This window comes from Rhinichthys klamathensis, unplaced genomic scaffold (assembly GCF_029890125.1).
Source record: "Rhinichthys klamathensis goyatoka isolate OS25496 unplaced genomic scaffold, OSU_Roscu_1.1 h1tg000578l_1, whole genome shotgun sequence".
In the NCBI taxonomy this organism is placed as follows: domain Eukaryota; kingdom Metazoa; phylum Chordata; class Actinopteri; order Cypriniformes; family Leuciscidae; genus Rhinichthys; species Rhinichthys klamathensis.
Window position 1 is genome coordinate 754,445 of NW_026607042.1, and position 17,070 is coordinate 771,514.

The 17,070-nt window shown below is 42.6% G+C and overlaps 1 protein-coding gene across 1 annotated transcript; it reads left to right on the plus strand.

Moving 5' to 3' along the window:
- Positions 1-1,532: 1,532 nt before the first annotated feature.
- On the plus strand, positions 1,533-17,046 carry gmppb (GDP-mannose pyrophosphorylase B). Its single transcript, XM_056239983.1, has 10 exons — positions 1,533-1,718; positions 2,242-2,430; positions 2,526-2,606; positions 2,692-2,740; positions 2,821-2,963; positions 5,674-5,832; positions 7,938-8,016; positions 11,589-11,716; positions 12,333-12,515; positions 16,248-17,046. Exons 2-10 carry the CDS (start codon positions 2,302-2,304, stop codon positions 16,377-16,379), a joined length of 1,083 nt encoding a protein of 360 aa, XP_056095958.1. The 5' UTR covers positions 1,533-1,718; positions 2,242-2,301; the 3' UTR covers positions 16,380-17,046.
- Positions 17,047-17,070: the final 24 nt, after the last annotated feature.

Here is a 17,070-nt window from a genome sequence, read left to right on the forward strand (position 1 = left end):
CCCAGTAGCACCTGCACCTGCATATACAGTCAGCGCAGGCAAACAAGGCAAACACAGGTGATGTCACTTCCTGCACTGCGCTCCTCTCCGCTCGCGCTGGTGAACGCTCCTCCAGCTGAGCGGTCGGCATCACGCGTTCATGTGTTTTGGGGATGTGGCTTTGGGAGGGGATGTGGTTTCTCTGTTGGATACTTTCAAAATCCAGCAGTTTTCTGCTAGTCTCTCAAATTTACCTGCCTTTAGGGCCACCTTATTCTGTTCAGTTCTTTACGTAACGGTTTGACACTGTTTATGACCCTTTAAAAATGCTTGTTATTTGGCTACAGTCACAAGTGTAATGAGTATGAACATATTATTATCATTTCCACATCTCTCAAAAATATATATCCCAGTCTGGGACTTCAGATCATCCCTTCAGTGTTTCTGTGGGTTCAAAATCCTCTACCAAGATACGCCGCCCATCGGTACCGCCCGCCGCGGTGTTGAGTCCAGACTCCAGCCTATAGAGGGATGGAGACTGTGCAGAGACAGGACCGCCGCGGATCTCTGACTCGGGTCAGGGACATTATGGGCTAGAAAAGAAGAAAACATTTTATGTTGGTTTAGCCTATGTCTATTTGCAGTAGCCCATAGATTATAACACACTTTGGAACACTTTTTTATTACTTCAAATGATCTCATAATTTCGACTATGAATGCCATAAATTCGACTTAATATGTCATAGTTATAACTTTTTTTTAACTTGTGTTTCATAATTTCAATTTTGCAGGTTGCCCACTGAAACATCACATGCCAGATTAAACGTGAAGATGGACAAAGACACGCATAAAAACAAATACATAATGGTGCAACGTATAACATTTAACAGTTTATCTGGTTTAGATGATTTATGTTAGTATTGTGTGTGTCTGTGCTGCAATGACACCTAGTGGCGATGCAACATCGACCAAAAGAAAAAGTTTTCAGTGATTACAAAAATACGCCGTCAGATATAATTAAATTACTATGATTACATTTGAATACATGATTAAATTAGGGCATCACTGTGCCCTACTCACAAAACTCTTGAAATATTAACATAATTTAAAATATGAAGCGTTTTACATATTATATATATGTATGTATGTATGTATATATATATATATATATATAGATAGATATATATATATTGTCCTAAACTAATTTTATATAATTGTTATTATTTTTCTTCTGGCTTTTATTCACTTCTGCGCCACGTTGTTGTGAAATGATTGGTCCATGAGGCAGCGTGTGTCATTTCAATGGGGGAATACTACAGCCAATTTAAACTGTTAGTCCATTATTTTGTTTATAATTACCTTTATAACGTATTCTTTCGTAAAATAAATTAATTCGAAATACTCTTCAATCATTTAAATGATGTTGGTACGTCGTAAAATATACCGTACTAAGCGGAAACCTCCTGAGATTCCCCCGCAGTAACTGGTACGGTCCATTGACCCGTGACGTCACGCCGCAGTTCTAGCTCTGGCCCCGCCCTCAGGCTGGCTCGTCATCACTGACTGTACGGAACTGAACTCACTTCATTACAGAATATCATAGAGCCGTAAACTTGTCAGATAGACACACCATTACAGATTAATAGAGTTTATTTGTGGAAGTGAGTTTAAAATACATGTTTTGTTGATGTACTGAGCGTAATCATCAAGTAAGAGCAGCAGGTGTATCGTTTATTTGGGTGAGTTTATCATCAATCAAATGAAACATGACCTGTACAGTTTTACTTTATTGTAGTAATAATAATAATAGTAATAGTATTAATAATTTGTTAAATTGCATTATTTATATGTTATAATTTTTTTAATCGGTAAATATTATATGATTAGAAATACGTTTTTCAGACAAATATTATCATCATTTTTTAAATGAATGAGTCGCGGTCGCTATGAATCAAAAACAGCACACAAGTGTCCAGCATACACGGGAACTCCTTCAGTACTGTTAAAAAGCAGACTTTACTATTATTAAAAATTGTGGAAATATTAATAATAAAGAATGACTTGGTGTGTCCAGGCTCTGTATAAGATAGATGATTTTCAGGTATTACAGGTGTGCTGCGTCACGTGGGCGTGTTGTGTTGTGTTCATACAGGTGTCAAATACTTTCAGTGTACACTAGTGTCCGGATGCTTTTATAAATATTGATATAATGAGGACCCGTTAGAGCGGATAGTTCCTCATGTTTGTCTTTGTGTTTCTCAGGTATTGTCCCACATGATCGCTCCTGTCTGCTTTGACTGATCCCTGCTCTGCTGACCCATAATGAAAGCCCTGATTCTCGTCGGCGGCTACGGCACACGGTTACGCCCGCTCACACTCACCGTGCCCAAACCACTGGTGGAGTTCTGCAACAAACCCATCCTGCTCCATCAGGTGGAGGCGCTAGTCAAGGTATAGCCGACACACACCCCTCCATTCGGGAAGATCGAGCCTTTTCTGGAGCATTACATTCATATGATGTTGATTGCTGGTGTGTTTGTGTTCAGGCTGGAGTCCGTCATGTCATTCTGGCTGTGAGCTACATGTCTGATCTATTGGAGCGAGAGATGAGAGCTCAGGAGCAAAGGGTATTTAATGAACATCCGTGTTTATGATAGCCAGTCATATGTGGAGAATACCAAAGTAACACAATCTCATTTGTGATTTTGACAGCTTGGAATAAAAATCTCGCTTTCACATGAAAAGGAGCCTCTAGGCACTGGTAGGTGAACATGTTCTCATCGCTGTGATGGCACAATCCTCAGCCAGCGTGACGCTGTAAATGTGTGTGTGTTCTTTCAGCTGGTCCTCTGGCTTTGGCTCGAGAGCTGCTGACCGACAGCGAGGAGCCGTTCTTCGTCCTCAACAGCGACGTTATCTGCGACTTCCCCTTCGAGGACATGCTGAAGTTCCACCAGCAGTGTGGCAGAGAGGGCACGATTGTGGTGAGGAATCCATTTCACACACACACACACACACTCTGCTTATTACACACACACACTCTGCTTATTACACACACACACTCTGCTTATTACACACACACTCTGTTTACTACACACACACACTCTGCTTATTACACACACACACTCTGCTTATTACACACACACTCTGCTTATTACACACACACACTGCTTATTACACACACACACACACACACACACACACACACACACTCTGCTTATTACACACACACTCTGCTTATTACACACACACACTCTGCTTATTACACACACACACACACACACACTCTGCTTATTACACACACACACACACACACACACACACACACTCTGCTAATTACACACACACTCTGCTTATTACACACACACTCTGCTTATTACACACACACTCTGCTTATTACACACACACACTCTGCTTATTACACACACACACACTCTGCTTATTACACACACACTCTGCTTATTACACACACACACTGCTTATTACACACACTCTGCTTATTACACACACACACTGCTTATTACACACACACACACACACACACACTCTGCTTATTACACACACACTCTGCTTATTACACACACACACACACTGCTTATTACACACACACACACACACTCTGCTTATTACACACACACTCTGCTTATTACACACACACACACTCTGCTTATTACACACACACTCTGCTTATTACACACACACTCTGCTTATTACACACACACACTCTGCTTATTACACACACACACTCTGCTTATTACACACACACACTCTGCTTATTACACACACACACTCTGCTTATTACACACACACTCTGCTTATTACACACACACACTGCTTATTACACACACACACACACACACTCTGCTTATTACACACACACTCTGCTTATTACACACACACACTCTGCTTATTACACACACACACTCTGCTTATTACACACACACTCTGCTTACTACACACACACACTCTGCTTATTACACACACACACTCTGCTTATTACACACACACTCTGCTTATTACACACACACACTGCTTATTACACACACACACACACACACACACACACACACTCTGCTTATTACACACACACTCTGCTTATTACACACACACTCTGCTTATTACACACACACACTCTGCTTATTACACACACACACTCTGCTTATTACACACACACACTCTGCTTATTACACACACACACTCTGCTTATTACACACACACTCTGCTTATTACACACACACTCTGCTTATTACACACACACACTGCTTATTACACACACACACACACACACACACACACTGCTTATTACACACACACACACACACTCTGCTTATTACACACACACACACACTCTGCTTATTACACACACACACACACACACACTCTGCTTATTACACACACATACACTCTGCTTATTACACACACACACACTCTGCTTATTACACACACACACACTCTGCTTATTACACACACGCACTCTGCTTATTACACACACGCACACTCTGCTTACACACACGCACACTCTGCTTATTACACACACACACTCTGCTTATTACACACACACACACTCTGCTTACACACACGCACACTCTGCTTATTACACACGCACACTCTGCTTATTACACACACACACTCTGCTTATTACACACACACACACACTCTGCTTATTACACACACACACACACACTGCTTATTACACACACACACACTCTGCTTATTACACACACGCACACTCTGCTTACACACACGCACACTCTGCTTATTACACACGCACACTCTGCTTATTACACACACACACTCTGCTTATTACACACACACACACACTCTGCTTATTACACACACACACACACACTGCTTATTACACACACACACACTCTGCTTATTACACACACACACTCTGCTTATTACACACACACACACTCTGCTTATTACACACACACACACACACACACACACTCTGCTTATTACACACACACACACAGCATCACACAAACATGCCAAATATTATAAATGAAAGGATCACATTGTAAAAGATTTAATACTGTGTACATAAAGATCCGGCTTGTCCCGTAGATAATCTGCTTACGCGCTTTAACCTCACACACACACACACACACACACACAGCTTTAACCTCACGCACGAGCAGATCCGTTTCCTCTCTGGAGAAGCGTTCAGTCTTTCCGCTTGCAAATTCCTCCATGTAATAGCGAATCCGCCATGCGAGCGCAACTGGCTTTGAAAGGGAATGGGAGATGAGACTCTGATTGGTTTATTGCACGTTACGCCCAAAACACACCCATTTCTCATTAAGAGAATAGAGATAACACACACCCATTACTCATTAAGAGAATATGGATAACACTTTTAGACCAGCGCCGGGAGCGCCGACCATTTTTCCCGTCATTAAACTAGCAAAAGTGGATTCAGACACTGCGCTTTAGACCATGCGCTTAGATCTTAAAACAGGGCCCTTGGTCTCGCTGTCAGAGATTTGAATTTGACTTAAACCTGCATGAGAAGTTTCAGAGATTCTTTCAGTGAACAAGTACATTTTTAGATCCTAACGTGATATGTTGTAAATTTCTATCTCTCTGAATTCTTGCCTCAAACATCTTACATCTGTAAAGGAGTATAAAGGACGTTTCTCACCTGATGCTCTGTTACTCGCCCACATTAACATCTGGCTGATGTTTCAGGTGACGAAAGTGGAGGAACCGTCTAAGTATGGCGTGGTTGTTTATGAAGGGGACACTGGACGAATACATCGCTTCGTTGAGAAACCGCAAGTGTTTGTCTCCAACAAAATCAACGCTGGGATGTACATCTTCAGCCCTGCCATGCTGAGGAGGATCCAGGTCAGGACCCACTCTCACAACACCATCATCCCTTTAAACTGGCTTTTCAAAAACATTTTTTTTTTTTGGTAAAAACTGTGATCAATATATGTACTGCTTAAAGTAAATGAAGCATATTTTTAGTACTGTAAACTACATTATTTCGCATTGTTGCGACAATTTTCATCACCAACTCGTACTGCCTTTCATTTATAATGTGCCTAAAAGTAATTAAATTGCTTTGTTTAAAAAATAACTGTAATAAAGGGTCTAAACATGACATGAAAGCATTTAACTTTAGTAAAGTAATTTTCTTGATTGAAGATCGAGTTATGATCGTTATAAAAATTGCAAGGTCAAAAAAAGGTTTAAAATGAAACGCATACATGGATTACATACAATTATTTCTAATTCAAAATAACATCAATAACAAGCATTTAGAAAATGGTTAGGGTGAATTTGCATTAATCACTCTAAACTTCAGATGCAGCTTTTCTGCCACTTCTGCTGTGCAAAAGTGGAATTTGTTGATACTGATTTCACAATTGCCCTAATTGTGGCAGTTATTGATTAACTGTAAGAATTTGATATAAAAGATTAGATATTTAATACGGTTAGAAAAAATTACCCTTATAAAGATAAAAATGCCACTGGAAATCAACTTCTGAACTGAACATGGAGAGTTTGGGAAGCTTTGGGAGTCGGCTGTTCACGACAGGCCTAAACCAGCCAAGAAACACTCCAAATATCATGTAGTTATCGACAATATCAAGGTTGTTCGTCAATACATGTATTTTAAAATATTAGGGTGAAATGTGACATGTTTTGTGTGATGTCATGTGCTCTATATTTTCAGGGTTTAATAGCAGGAAAATCACTTCATAACTAGTTGAACATTGTGTTAAGCTATTAAATGGAGTGATTTGCGTTAAACAAAGCTAGGAGTTCAGATGTAATCCTCGGCTCCCTCCAACAATCAAGAGCTAATCTGATGCACAGTATTTACATTAATGTGTTGGGAAGAATCATTTATCCAAAAACGACATATACCGCATTCAACTATTTTTATTAGTGCATGCATTCCCTGGGACTTGAGCCCATACCCACTGCTAGCACCATGCCCTGCGGTTTGAGCCGAAGGAACACGGCATTAACGCCAGCTTCTAATGTGGGTCGGTTGCTGTGTCCGGAGAGCACTTGTGCAGTTTGCTGTGAAGGAGAAATGCTGTCCCCAGCACATAACTTTCTTTATTCTTTATTCTGTAAATCCATCCATTCTCACAGCGCGTGTCCTCGGTAGGTTCTGTAGGCGGGATGCTGGAGCTCTTCCCAGCGAACTATTGGCAGGGAAACACCCTGAATGGATGGCCAGTCCATCGCACGACATAAGCGCAATAATGTAGACCAAAGTTTCTTATCAAAAATGTTGTCAAACGTCAAATTTTTGGAAGAAATTATATTTTTGTAAATGTAATTAGGTACCTAGGTAGATAGCTAACCAGCTTGCAGTCTTGACATACAGGAAAAAGGCTCTAAAAGGGCATCTAGTACAATATTAAGTATTTGGGTAAGTAGTAGTTTTGAGATTAAATTAAAAATGAATCCTCAAACCCTTGAATAGGGCTGATTGATATCAGCCCATGACATCAACTTCTTACTTCAGCCTGGTGACCAAAGTTGCCAGTGCTGGTATTTTCCTCTATTCCTTTTAAGACGTGTGACTGCATAGGCCATTGTTGACCAATGAGAAATTGTGAACATTTCACACTCCTCAAGTTCGTCTAGCATACATCAGTGTAGCTCAAACAGTAGAGCATGTGCCAGCAAAACAGAAAATCGTGGAGTTGCATTCCCAGGGAGTGCGTGAACAAGACAAACATTACACAATGTAATGCTATGTAAGTTGCGGCGTCTGCCATTTGCATGAATCTAAATGTAAATGTAGACAGCTTCTCAAACTTCAGATTGGCTAGGTGGCCTGTAACAGATAAGCGCGATATCTCTGCTCAGGTCAGTTATGCCACTCATATATTTCAGGGAATAGGATTATTTTCTGCATACTTCAATAAAAACTTGTTTTAATTTATTGCTGAAGTTTCCAACATTTTCTGTATTTTGTACTTCAGTTGCGACCCACTTCCATTGAGAAGGAAATATTTCCAGTGATGGCAGAGGAGGGACAACTGTACGCCATGGAGCTGCAAGGTAAAGGATCACACACTCTTTCACCTGACACACCTACTTAGAGCCATCATACAAGCAATGATACATTTAAAGGCACAGTATGTAAGTTTTGCTGCTAGTTTTGCAGCCAATGGAAAGCAATCTGACGGGTCTCAGGTAGAAATCATGTTCGTGGATGAGCGTATTAAAGTTTTATGAACATAACTGTGGTAAGAAGCAGGGTGTATTTTACGTTGCTGGTTTTATTATTATCCACCGTTGCCGCAGCCGCTCCAGTCGTTTTGTTGTTTACGCATATTTTATGATTAAAGCTGCAGTCCGGCGTTTTTCCTCTTTGTCGCTATCTCTGTTCGAAATCTGCAATTGCAGTCATTCGCGGAATAATCAACTTTACGTGAGTTGTACTTCAACACCCTCGTCACGGCACAGCGCGGATGAACACCGAGCGTTTGAGGAGACTGTGAGGCTGTCAGTCTCCGCGCCGGTGTGGATACTGGCATTCAGAATCACAGATTATTCTTTTTGGAAGTATGACCAACATAATAATTTTCACCGGAAAATGTCATCTGAACAAGTAAGAAACATCCACTTTTGTTCTGGTTCTGACATTGCAGTAAATCGCGGTGATTAAATCTAATAATCGCTTATACGTTACAGTGTTTCCCCTACAATGTATTTAGCAGCGGCGCAGCGCCGCCACTGGATTTTCAGCGCCGCTGCAAAATCTTCACGTGATCAGTAATATCACGACATTCACTTACACACCTAAAAACCCTGAGACACGGCGACCGCCGGCGCTGCTAATGCGGTGGCTCTGAATCCACTTGTTGACAAGAAAGGAGGAAAGAGCCACATATGGAAATATTTTCGATTAGGCTAATGTCACGTTACCATAAGGGGCCGTTCACATAGCGCGTTTTTCTGCGCGTGCAAATTCGTTATTTCAAATTTAGGCGCGCGGGAAGCGTGCTCGTTTTTCCAGGCCGCCTCTGTTCATGGTTGCATAACAACGACAGACGCCACAGGAGAGCAAGCGCTTTTGGAAAGGAGTAGCGGCACTCTCCATGAGGACGAGGAAGTATCAGCAACGAATTTGATTTCTAGCCCTTGCATTAGCTTTACTACTAGATATATTCATGGAGATGAGAAATAAAAAGCCGCACTGTACAGCTTTCGAGCTTTCGATGTTGTTTCGAAGGCCGAAGCTGATCGGTTGGTTTTTGTCACATGGCCTGTTGAGATGAGATGTTACGATGTTTTCATCTCGCCACGCGCGCCTACAATAAAAAAAAAACGAATTTGCGCGCAAAAAACGCGAAATGTGAACGGCCCCTAAAGTGGACTCAGGTGCGGTTTTATCGGGGTAGTTTTACGAGTAGGAGTACATGAGCACATGAACATGAATTAATGTTTGTGAATGTTATTTAATACAAACACTTGATTGTTCATGTTTGTTCACTTCATTCATTGTGCATTAAATAATGTTAACATAAAACTTTTGATTTTAAAAATGTTAGAAAAATTAAGTGCTCACAGTTTGGGTGTGGCCTTTGCCATTAAGATAAAATGTTCAATAAATTCTAAATAATCTTTTTCTGGGTTGTGCCATTTCATTTCTCCCCTATCAATATCTACCTTATAGCTGAAAATTAAGAAAAAACTAAAACGTGAAAAATCCTGTCTAAAATTATAAAATGAAGGTTTCTGTTTGTGACCAGTTCAAGGTACGTGCTGCAATAATCATGCCTTGAATCTGTTGATGGTATGTCATATTTGTATGTCTCAAAATGTCCATTTCTATCCACAAAACTTGCCAGAAGTCATGGTTTCCGGCTTAAACCATGACTTCTGGCAAGTTTTGTGGTTGTTTAAAAAAAGAAAAATCTTCCGGAGGTACATGCCCCCGGACCCCCCCGCGCGCGACTTGGTAACATCCTCCGGCACGTGACAGCACCGCTGCTGGAAAAATTTCTAGGGGAAACACTTAAGTTTTTGTAAATTTTAATCCAAAAATCGTACATATAGTGCCTTTAACACCATATAGCATCCAAACGTCAGGTCCTTTATTTATGTGTTCATTCATATACCTGCCTCTGGCCCTGTCAGCCTTTCTAGTGGTGTAAACGTGGTCCAGAATATCACTGCCTCTGGGACATGTAGTTCTCGTTAGAGATTTGCTTTGCTAGAATCCCCAAGAGTAATTATAAGAGAGAGTGTGTTTCGTTGCTCCGTGTCTGTGACCAGTTCAGCGCTGCGCTCACACACGCGTCTGGAGGAATATACACATTCACGAGAATGAATGAGGAAAACTCCTGCGGCGAGTAGAAAGTCTTAAGGCCCGTTCACACCAAGGACGGTAACTATAAAGTTAATGATTAAGATCTAGTTATAAAAATCATTCTCAATATTAAAGAATAGCAGAGTTATATAGCACAGCTATAACGATAACTGCTCAGAGAAACAATATCGTTGGAAGAATCACTCTCAGAACGCTTTATCCAGCTGATGAACGATAAAACACTGACAGCCAATCAGAATCCATCCTGCTATAATGAGCTTGTGCATTTAAAGCAACAGACAAGAATGCTTAAAAATGAACAACGATATGATTATAGTTATCTTTATAGTTATCATTGTTGGTGTGAATGGGCCTGTAAGAAGAGCACCTCCAAATTAGGAGAGCACATCGACTGTACACCAGCTTTCATTTATGTTAAAACACACTCCAGCGCCTGACCGCCTCTTGTTTTGCCCGTTAACTTCCCGATGCGATCCGCTCTGAACAGCTGGAGCCAGGTAGATGAAGCACATCGTCGGGACTGGCTTTACTCACACAGGTTTCAGGGAAGCACAAAAGGCCTTATTTGTGCAGTTGAGGAGAAGACGTTCATCCGTTTTGCTATCAGAGATTCGCTAGATGGATACTTGGGAAGTATCCAGTTCGGAAGCCACGTTCCCCCACGCTTTCCCTGTTTGCATCCGATTATGCTATTAAACTGTCAAGTCAAGTCATCTTTATTTATATAGCCCTTATACAATACAGATTGTTTCAAAGCAGCTTTACAGAGATAACAGGAAAATAAAGCTACAAAGTTTGTTTCTACTGTACAGCAGATCTGGAAGAAAATAGCGTCACAGTCCAGCTTAAGTAAGTTCAGTGATGGTTCATTTCTGTTGTAAAAAAGTTATTTAGTTAATTTATTTATATATATATACAGTATATATTCTGGAGAAAACAGAAGAGATGTCATCGTCCAGCTCAGTTCAGTTCTCATATAATGCTGTCAATGCTGGCAGATCAATAATATTGTTGAATATTAAGTGTCCACAACTAAGCAAGACAAAAGCCAGGACAATTATCCAGTTCCTTCTGGTTGATATGATGTGCACCTCAGCACCACCGACTAGAATGTCCAACAAAATGTCGGAATAATCGAAACCCAGAAAAATATTGTCAGGTGTGCAGTTTGTCTTTGGAAGAACTGATCCGAAAAGAACGACTAAACACACTAAACAAACAAACAAAAACAGGAGAAGAATTGGAGAGCCAAGAACGGTTTTGTTGCTAACTAAGCTAACCGTCTGTGTTCCAGGTTTCTGGATGGACATCGGCCAGCCCAAAGACTTCCTGACAGGCATGTGCATGTTCCTCCAGTCCGTTCGGCAGCAGGCGCCCGAGAGGCTGCGCATGGGACCAGGCTTCCTCGGGAACGTCCTTGTGGTGCGACATATAACTGACACATACATTACTGGAGTTCTAATGTATAGTAACCATGAAAGCTTACATATGTTGTATTTCTCCCAACAAACTGTATTGTGCTTTTAAAGGAGTAGTTCACTTCAAAATGAAAATTCTGTCATCATTTACTCACCCTAAAGTTGTTTCAAATTTCTGCTGAACACAAAAGAAGATATTTGAAAGAATGTGGGTAACCAGACAGTTTATGGCCCCCATTGACTTATATAAGATATTTTTTCTGGTTACCCACATTCTTCCAAATATCTTCTTTTGTGTTCAGCAGAAGTTTGAAGCAACTTTAGGGTGAGTAAATGATGACAGAATTTTCATTTTGAAGTGAACTATTCCTTTAAGTATATTGCAAGCCAGGGGTGTCCAGTCCTGCTCCTGGAGGGCCACTGTCCTGCAGAGTTCAGCTCAATCCCCAATTAAACACACCTGAACTGCTAATCAAGCTCTTCCAGGCAGGTGTGTTGAGGCAAGCTGGAGCTGAACTTACAGGACCCTCCAGGAACAGCACTGGACGCCCCTGTTGGAAGCAGAATATGGTACATGTACTAAAACTATATGCCATTAACCTCCACCCAACTGGTTACAGGACCCAACTGCAGTGATCGGGGACAACTGCACCATCGGGCCTAATGTGACGATTGGCGCTGGGGTGGTTCTGGAGGACGGGGTGCGGGTGAAGCGCTGTACGGTTCTGAAGGGGGCGCACATACGCTCACACTCCTGGCTGGAGTCATGCATTGTGGGCTGGAGCTCATCGGTGGGACAGTGGGTGAGTTCACACTTTCAGCAAGAGAGCCACCAACTGGTTTTAGAAGTATTTTGCCCAATTTCAAGCACCGTCCTTCTCCCTGGGTCAGCTCAAGGCTTGGCTACATCTCTCAACAATACAAGAGTTTGGTGGCTACAGCCGGTCATCAGATGGGCACCCCCCTTCCTTGGTGTTTCGTCGATTTAAGCCCATAACACCTCGGAAGGGCTCGACAGTAGATCCAGCGTCCTGGATCTACCCCTACTGACCACCACCCAACTCTATGCCGTTTTTAGTCTTTCAACAGGTTTGCTCTGCCACCACACCTCCCGCTGTATCCAAATCCAAATTGATGCTGTTTCCGCCTGTTCAGTGACATTGCCTTTCAGCCGTTTCCTGGCCATCCCTTCAATCCCCTTCAATCCCCAACAATCCAAGGGTTCTCCAGAGAGACTGTCCAGCAAAACCTCTGCAGCCGAACTCTACTGGTAGATTCCAGGCCTTCCATCCTTTTTGCTGGCTCTCGAGGATAAGGCCTTGATATTTTTGGAGCTTACGCTCATGTACCTCCTCCCTCCTCTCTTCCCAGGGTACTGTTAACTCTATGAGCACCACCTGCTTGGTTACCTCTAGACCAGAAGACAATATCTGGTCTGAGGCTAGTGAGTGCTATCTCCTCTGGGAATTTGAGCTGCTTCTTCAGGTCTGCCGCATCTCCCAGTCATTTGCTGAGGCCAGGAACCAAATCGAAATGGTCCTGTCCTGTCCTGACGAAATGGATAAAGTGGTGCCCGTCGGAAAGTTGTTTACCCTTCTTCCTTGCCTGTTCCACACCATCCGCCAACTGAGACAGGATCTCATTGTGACGCCACTGGAATTTCCCGTCTGCCAAACTTGACCGGTATGCTGAACGTGCTCAAGATTGGCTGGCTTTCCACACAGCGTGCAGCTGGGGCTCTCTGCCATCCCCCAAATATGGAGGTTTGATGTAGTAGGCAGGACATCGTAGACAGAACACATCAAGAACTTTAATCGACGTCCTTCCATGGTCCAGATGTCCTGCCATGTCAGGGCCCTTTCTCGTTCGCCCTCCCACCTTGTCCAGCTGCCCTGTGTTTTCATGGCAACAGCCTTGACATGCCGGGTTGCCTCCTCTGCTTTAAGGACCTCCCTCTGCACCATGCCGCGACGTTCTTTTGGGTCAGCTTTTTTCCAGCTCGTTCTGGTGGAGCAACCCAGTCCAAGCCTGCCCAGAGCTACTGTCCCAACGATGTCAGCATTATGCAGTCGATCTTCAGGTACTGATTTTGCCGTGATGGTGAGGTCGTCCATAAATGCTCTTAAAGGTGCCTGCTGGATGCCACTTGCCAACACTGCGCCTCGACGCAACTTCTCTGCTTATTTAAAGAGAAGGTTCATCGCTGCCGAAAACGAAATCACAGAGATTGTGCAGCTAGTGACAATTCACACCTCTAGCCTCAGCCTCTAGCCTTTACCAGTGGTGGTAAAGTCTCCACAGGTGAAGCGCATGTTGAAGTTGTCATAGTAATGCTGGAAGAGCTTCTGGAAACGCTCTGGGACATGGTAGGTCTTCAACATCAAATCCACCAGCTTGTGGGGTATCCTCCTAAAAGCATTTGTTAAATCCAGCCTCAGAACTGCCAGGTCACCACGGTTCTTCTTCGCATCTTCAATAATCTTGGTGATTATGATGGTGTGCTTAAGACAGCCTGCTACCCCTGGAACTCCCCCCTTTTGGACGGACGTGTCTCTGCTTTACGGGTCCATAGTGACCGCAAAAGGGAGAACAGCCAGGAGGAGATGTGTTTTATGAGGTTCTCCATCTCCTCCAGGCTGTCCTCCCTTCTGGGGTCACTATGGACCTGACGAAGGTGCTCCTCCACCTCCTCCTTTGTTGCTTTCAACTCCCCTGATCTTACATCGCCCAGAAGTTTCGACAGATATTTGAAAGGATTCTTGGTTAAATCTGTCCTCTTCTTCATTAGTCGTTTCCTGTCCCTACGGTGACATTCAGCTCTTCGCAAGATCTTAATGCGCTCTCTCAAGTTGTCACAGATTTCCTCTATCATTCTCTCACTGTTGCTTCACGAAATGTCTTCCTCAGCCTCCGCAGATCCCCTTCTAAGGATTGCTATTTCCTTTTCATGGGTCTGCTTTTCTTTTGGCTGGGTGTTTGTTTTGGCCTTCAGCTCTTTCTTTCCGAAGCGATCAGCGCCTATGCTCCAAATAATGGAAGCCATAGCCTTGAGCTTTTTACCCACATCTCCTGTCAAGGCTGTTTCCAGAACCTCATCCACATCGTGATCAAACCTCTCCCACTCCTTCCTTGCCACTGCAGTTCACTGATTCCTTTCGGGCCACTCCTACACATATGTCCTGTCCAGGTCGTCTAATGTCCTGTGTACCCTCCATCTCTGTCTGGTGCTTTGTGTCTGACACGTTGGCGATGCCGTTCCTGCTCCCATCTTCATCATGTGCCTGGAGATTCCGGGGGCTGCGGTTTGCCTCCTGCCCCGGCCTCTCCTCGTCTCACCAGGTTTCCCTGTGCGTTGTACATTATGTTCATGTTACAAGCACTTCATCTTTGACTGATGTATCTTCAGACCCCTCTCATTTTTACATATCTTCCCACATCTGCAGACCCGGGATAAATCGTTTAACTGTTCCATAGTCGATTGTCCATCATGAGTGGTCATATCAATGGTCTGTCCTGTGGGCCGATCATCCTCCCCCGTTCTCGCTCGACCCTGGGGGTATCTTGTAATATACCTTTTCATAGCGATTAGCAATGGGTCCCTCCTCGTGAAGGTTGTGCTTCGGCCTGCCAAACCTCCACACCCCAGCTTTGGTCTTTCCCAAATGTCAGCCGTCTTTCCTAGCTGTCACCGTTCTTCCTCGGTCGCCAACTTGTCTTTCCAAGTAGTCACTGGGTCAACCAGAAAAAGATATGCAAAAACGATGTGATCATCGCAGCTGGCCCACCTTTACAGGTACTCTGCCCTGCCCCGTCTGTGAGCCAGTGGCATCGCTCTCTCCTCTCCTTCTCTCCTCCTTTCATGCACCATTTATCAAAGCACAAAAGAAAAAAAACAAATCAAGTCAGCTTAATTTCTATACTTTATACAAAACAGATCATTTCAAAGCAGCTTTACAGTGATAACAGGAAAATAATGATTCAGTGATGCAAAAAGAATTGCAAAAAGACAATAGTAAACAGTCATTTATTCAGTTTGGTTGTGAAATTATGAAATGAGTTCAATTCAGCTCTGTAGAAAACAGTGATGTCATCGTCCAGCTCAGTTCAGTTCTCAAACAGCAGCGCCAGTACAGGCAGATCAATGATACTGTTGAATATTAAGTGTCCCCAACTAAGCAAGGCGACAGTGACGAGAACCCAAACTCCATCAGTGGAGAATAAACCTCGGGAGAAACCAGACTCAGTCGCTCAGTTCTCCTGGCCACTAATCACTACTCGTCTCATAAAACATTGTGAATGATGATTAAAAAAAGAAAATGAGGGAAACAAGTATTAAACTATAGTCTATAAGCAATACTTTTAAGGATCAAATAAATGTATTATAAACATTTTATAATAAACACAAACATGGTAATGGGTGGTTATTACTGAGATGTTTTGAACCCTACTCTTGTTTTCCACCCTCTGTTGTACAGTAAGTAGGTTTTCTGTGTGGTTTGTGTGATGAGGTGTGGCTCTGTGCTTGTGTTGGGCAGGTGCGGATGGAGAACGTCACAGTTCTGGGCGAGGATGTGATTGTGAACGATGAACTCTACATCAACGGTGCCAATGTTCTGCCTCATAAATCCATCACAGACTCTGTTCCTGAACCGCGAATCATCATGTGAAACACCTTTCACGCCCCTCACGAAGTGCCCGAGTGTGTGTGTGTGTGTGTGTGTGTAAAAGGTTCAGGCTGAGAATGAGCATGATGGGAAAGGTATTGTTTGTGGAGTATCTGAAGTATGCAGTTACTGATTGTGCTGTTTCTCCAGGTAAATCTCATCTATAGTAGATGTTCTCCAACTAAAGGCTGCATCACACATTTCTGACCCGTAAAGTGCTGTTGTTATTTCCCTCTGCGTTGTGTCCTCTATTACTGACAATAAGACCAGGACTCCCCTCCCTTTGGTTCATCTTGTTGATTTTGAGATGCCATTAGGCTGTCTAGTAATTACGTTGGTATTTTTTTTTTCATTTTTTTTTTTTAATTTTTTTTTATAAAGGGAGCCATGTATTGCTTTCTGGATAAAACACTGTGCCTGTAGAAAGAATGACAAGTATGTTTATGTATCAGATAACGCAGTAGCTGATTACTGTGATGACTTCCAGTAGTATGTACTAAATTATGCAAATCACATTTTATTCATCACTCAAGATCATGCAGAAATGTGATGGATATCTCCTGTGCAGATGAACAAAGATGAAAACAGACTCATGAAGTGATGTCTCTGTACACAGATTAAGATTTTGATGTCTTTTCTATCAAAAAAAAATATAAACCCATGAAACATCTTTTTGGCGTTTTCTTTTGGAGTT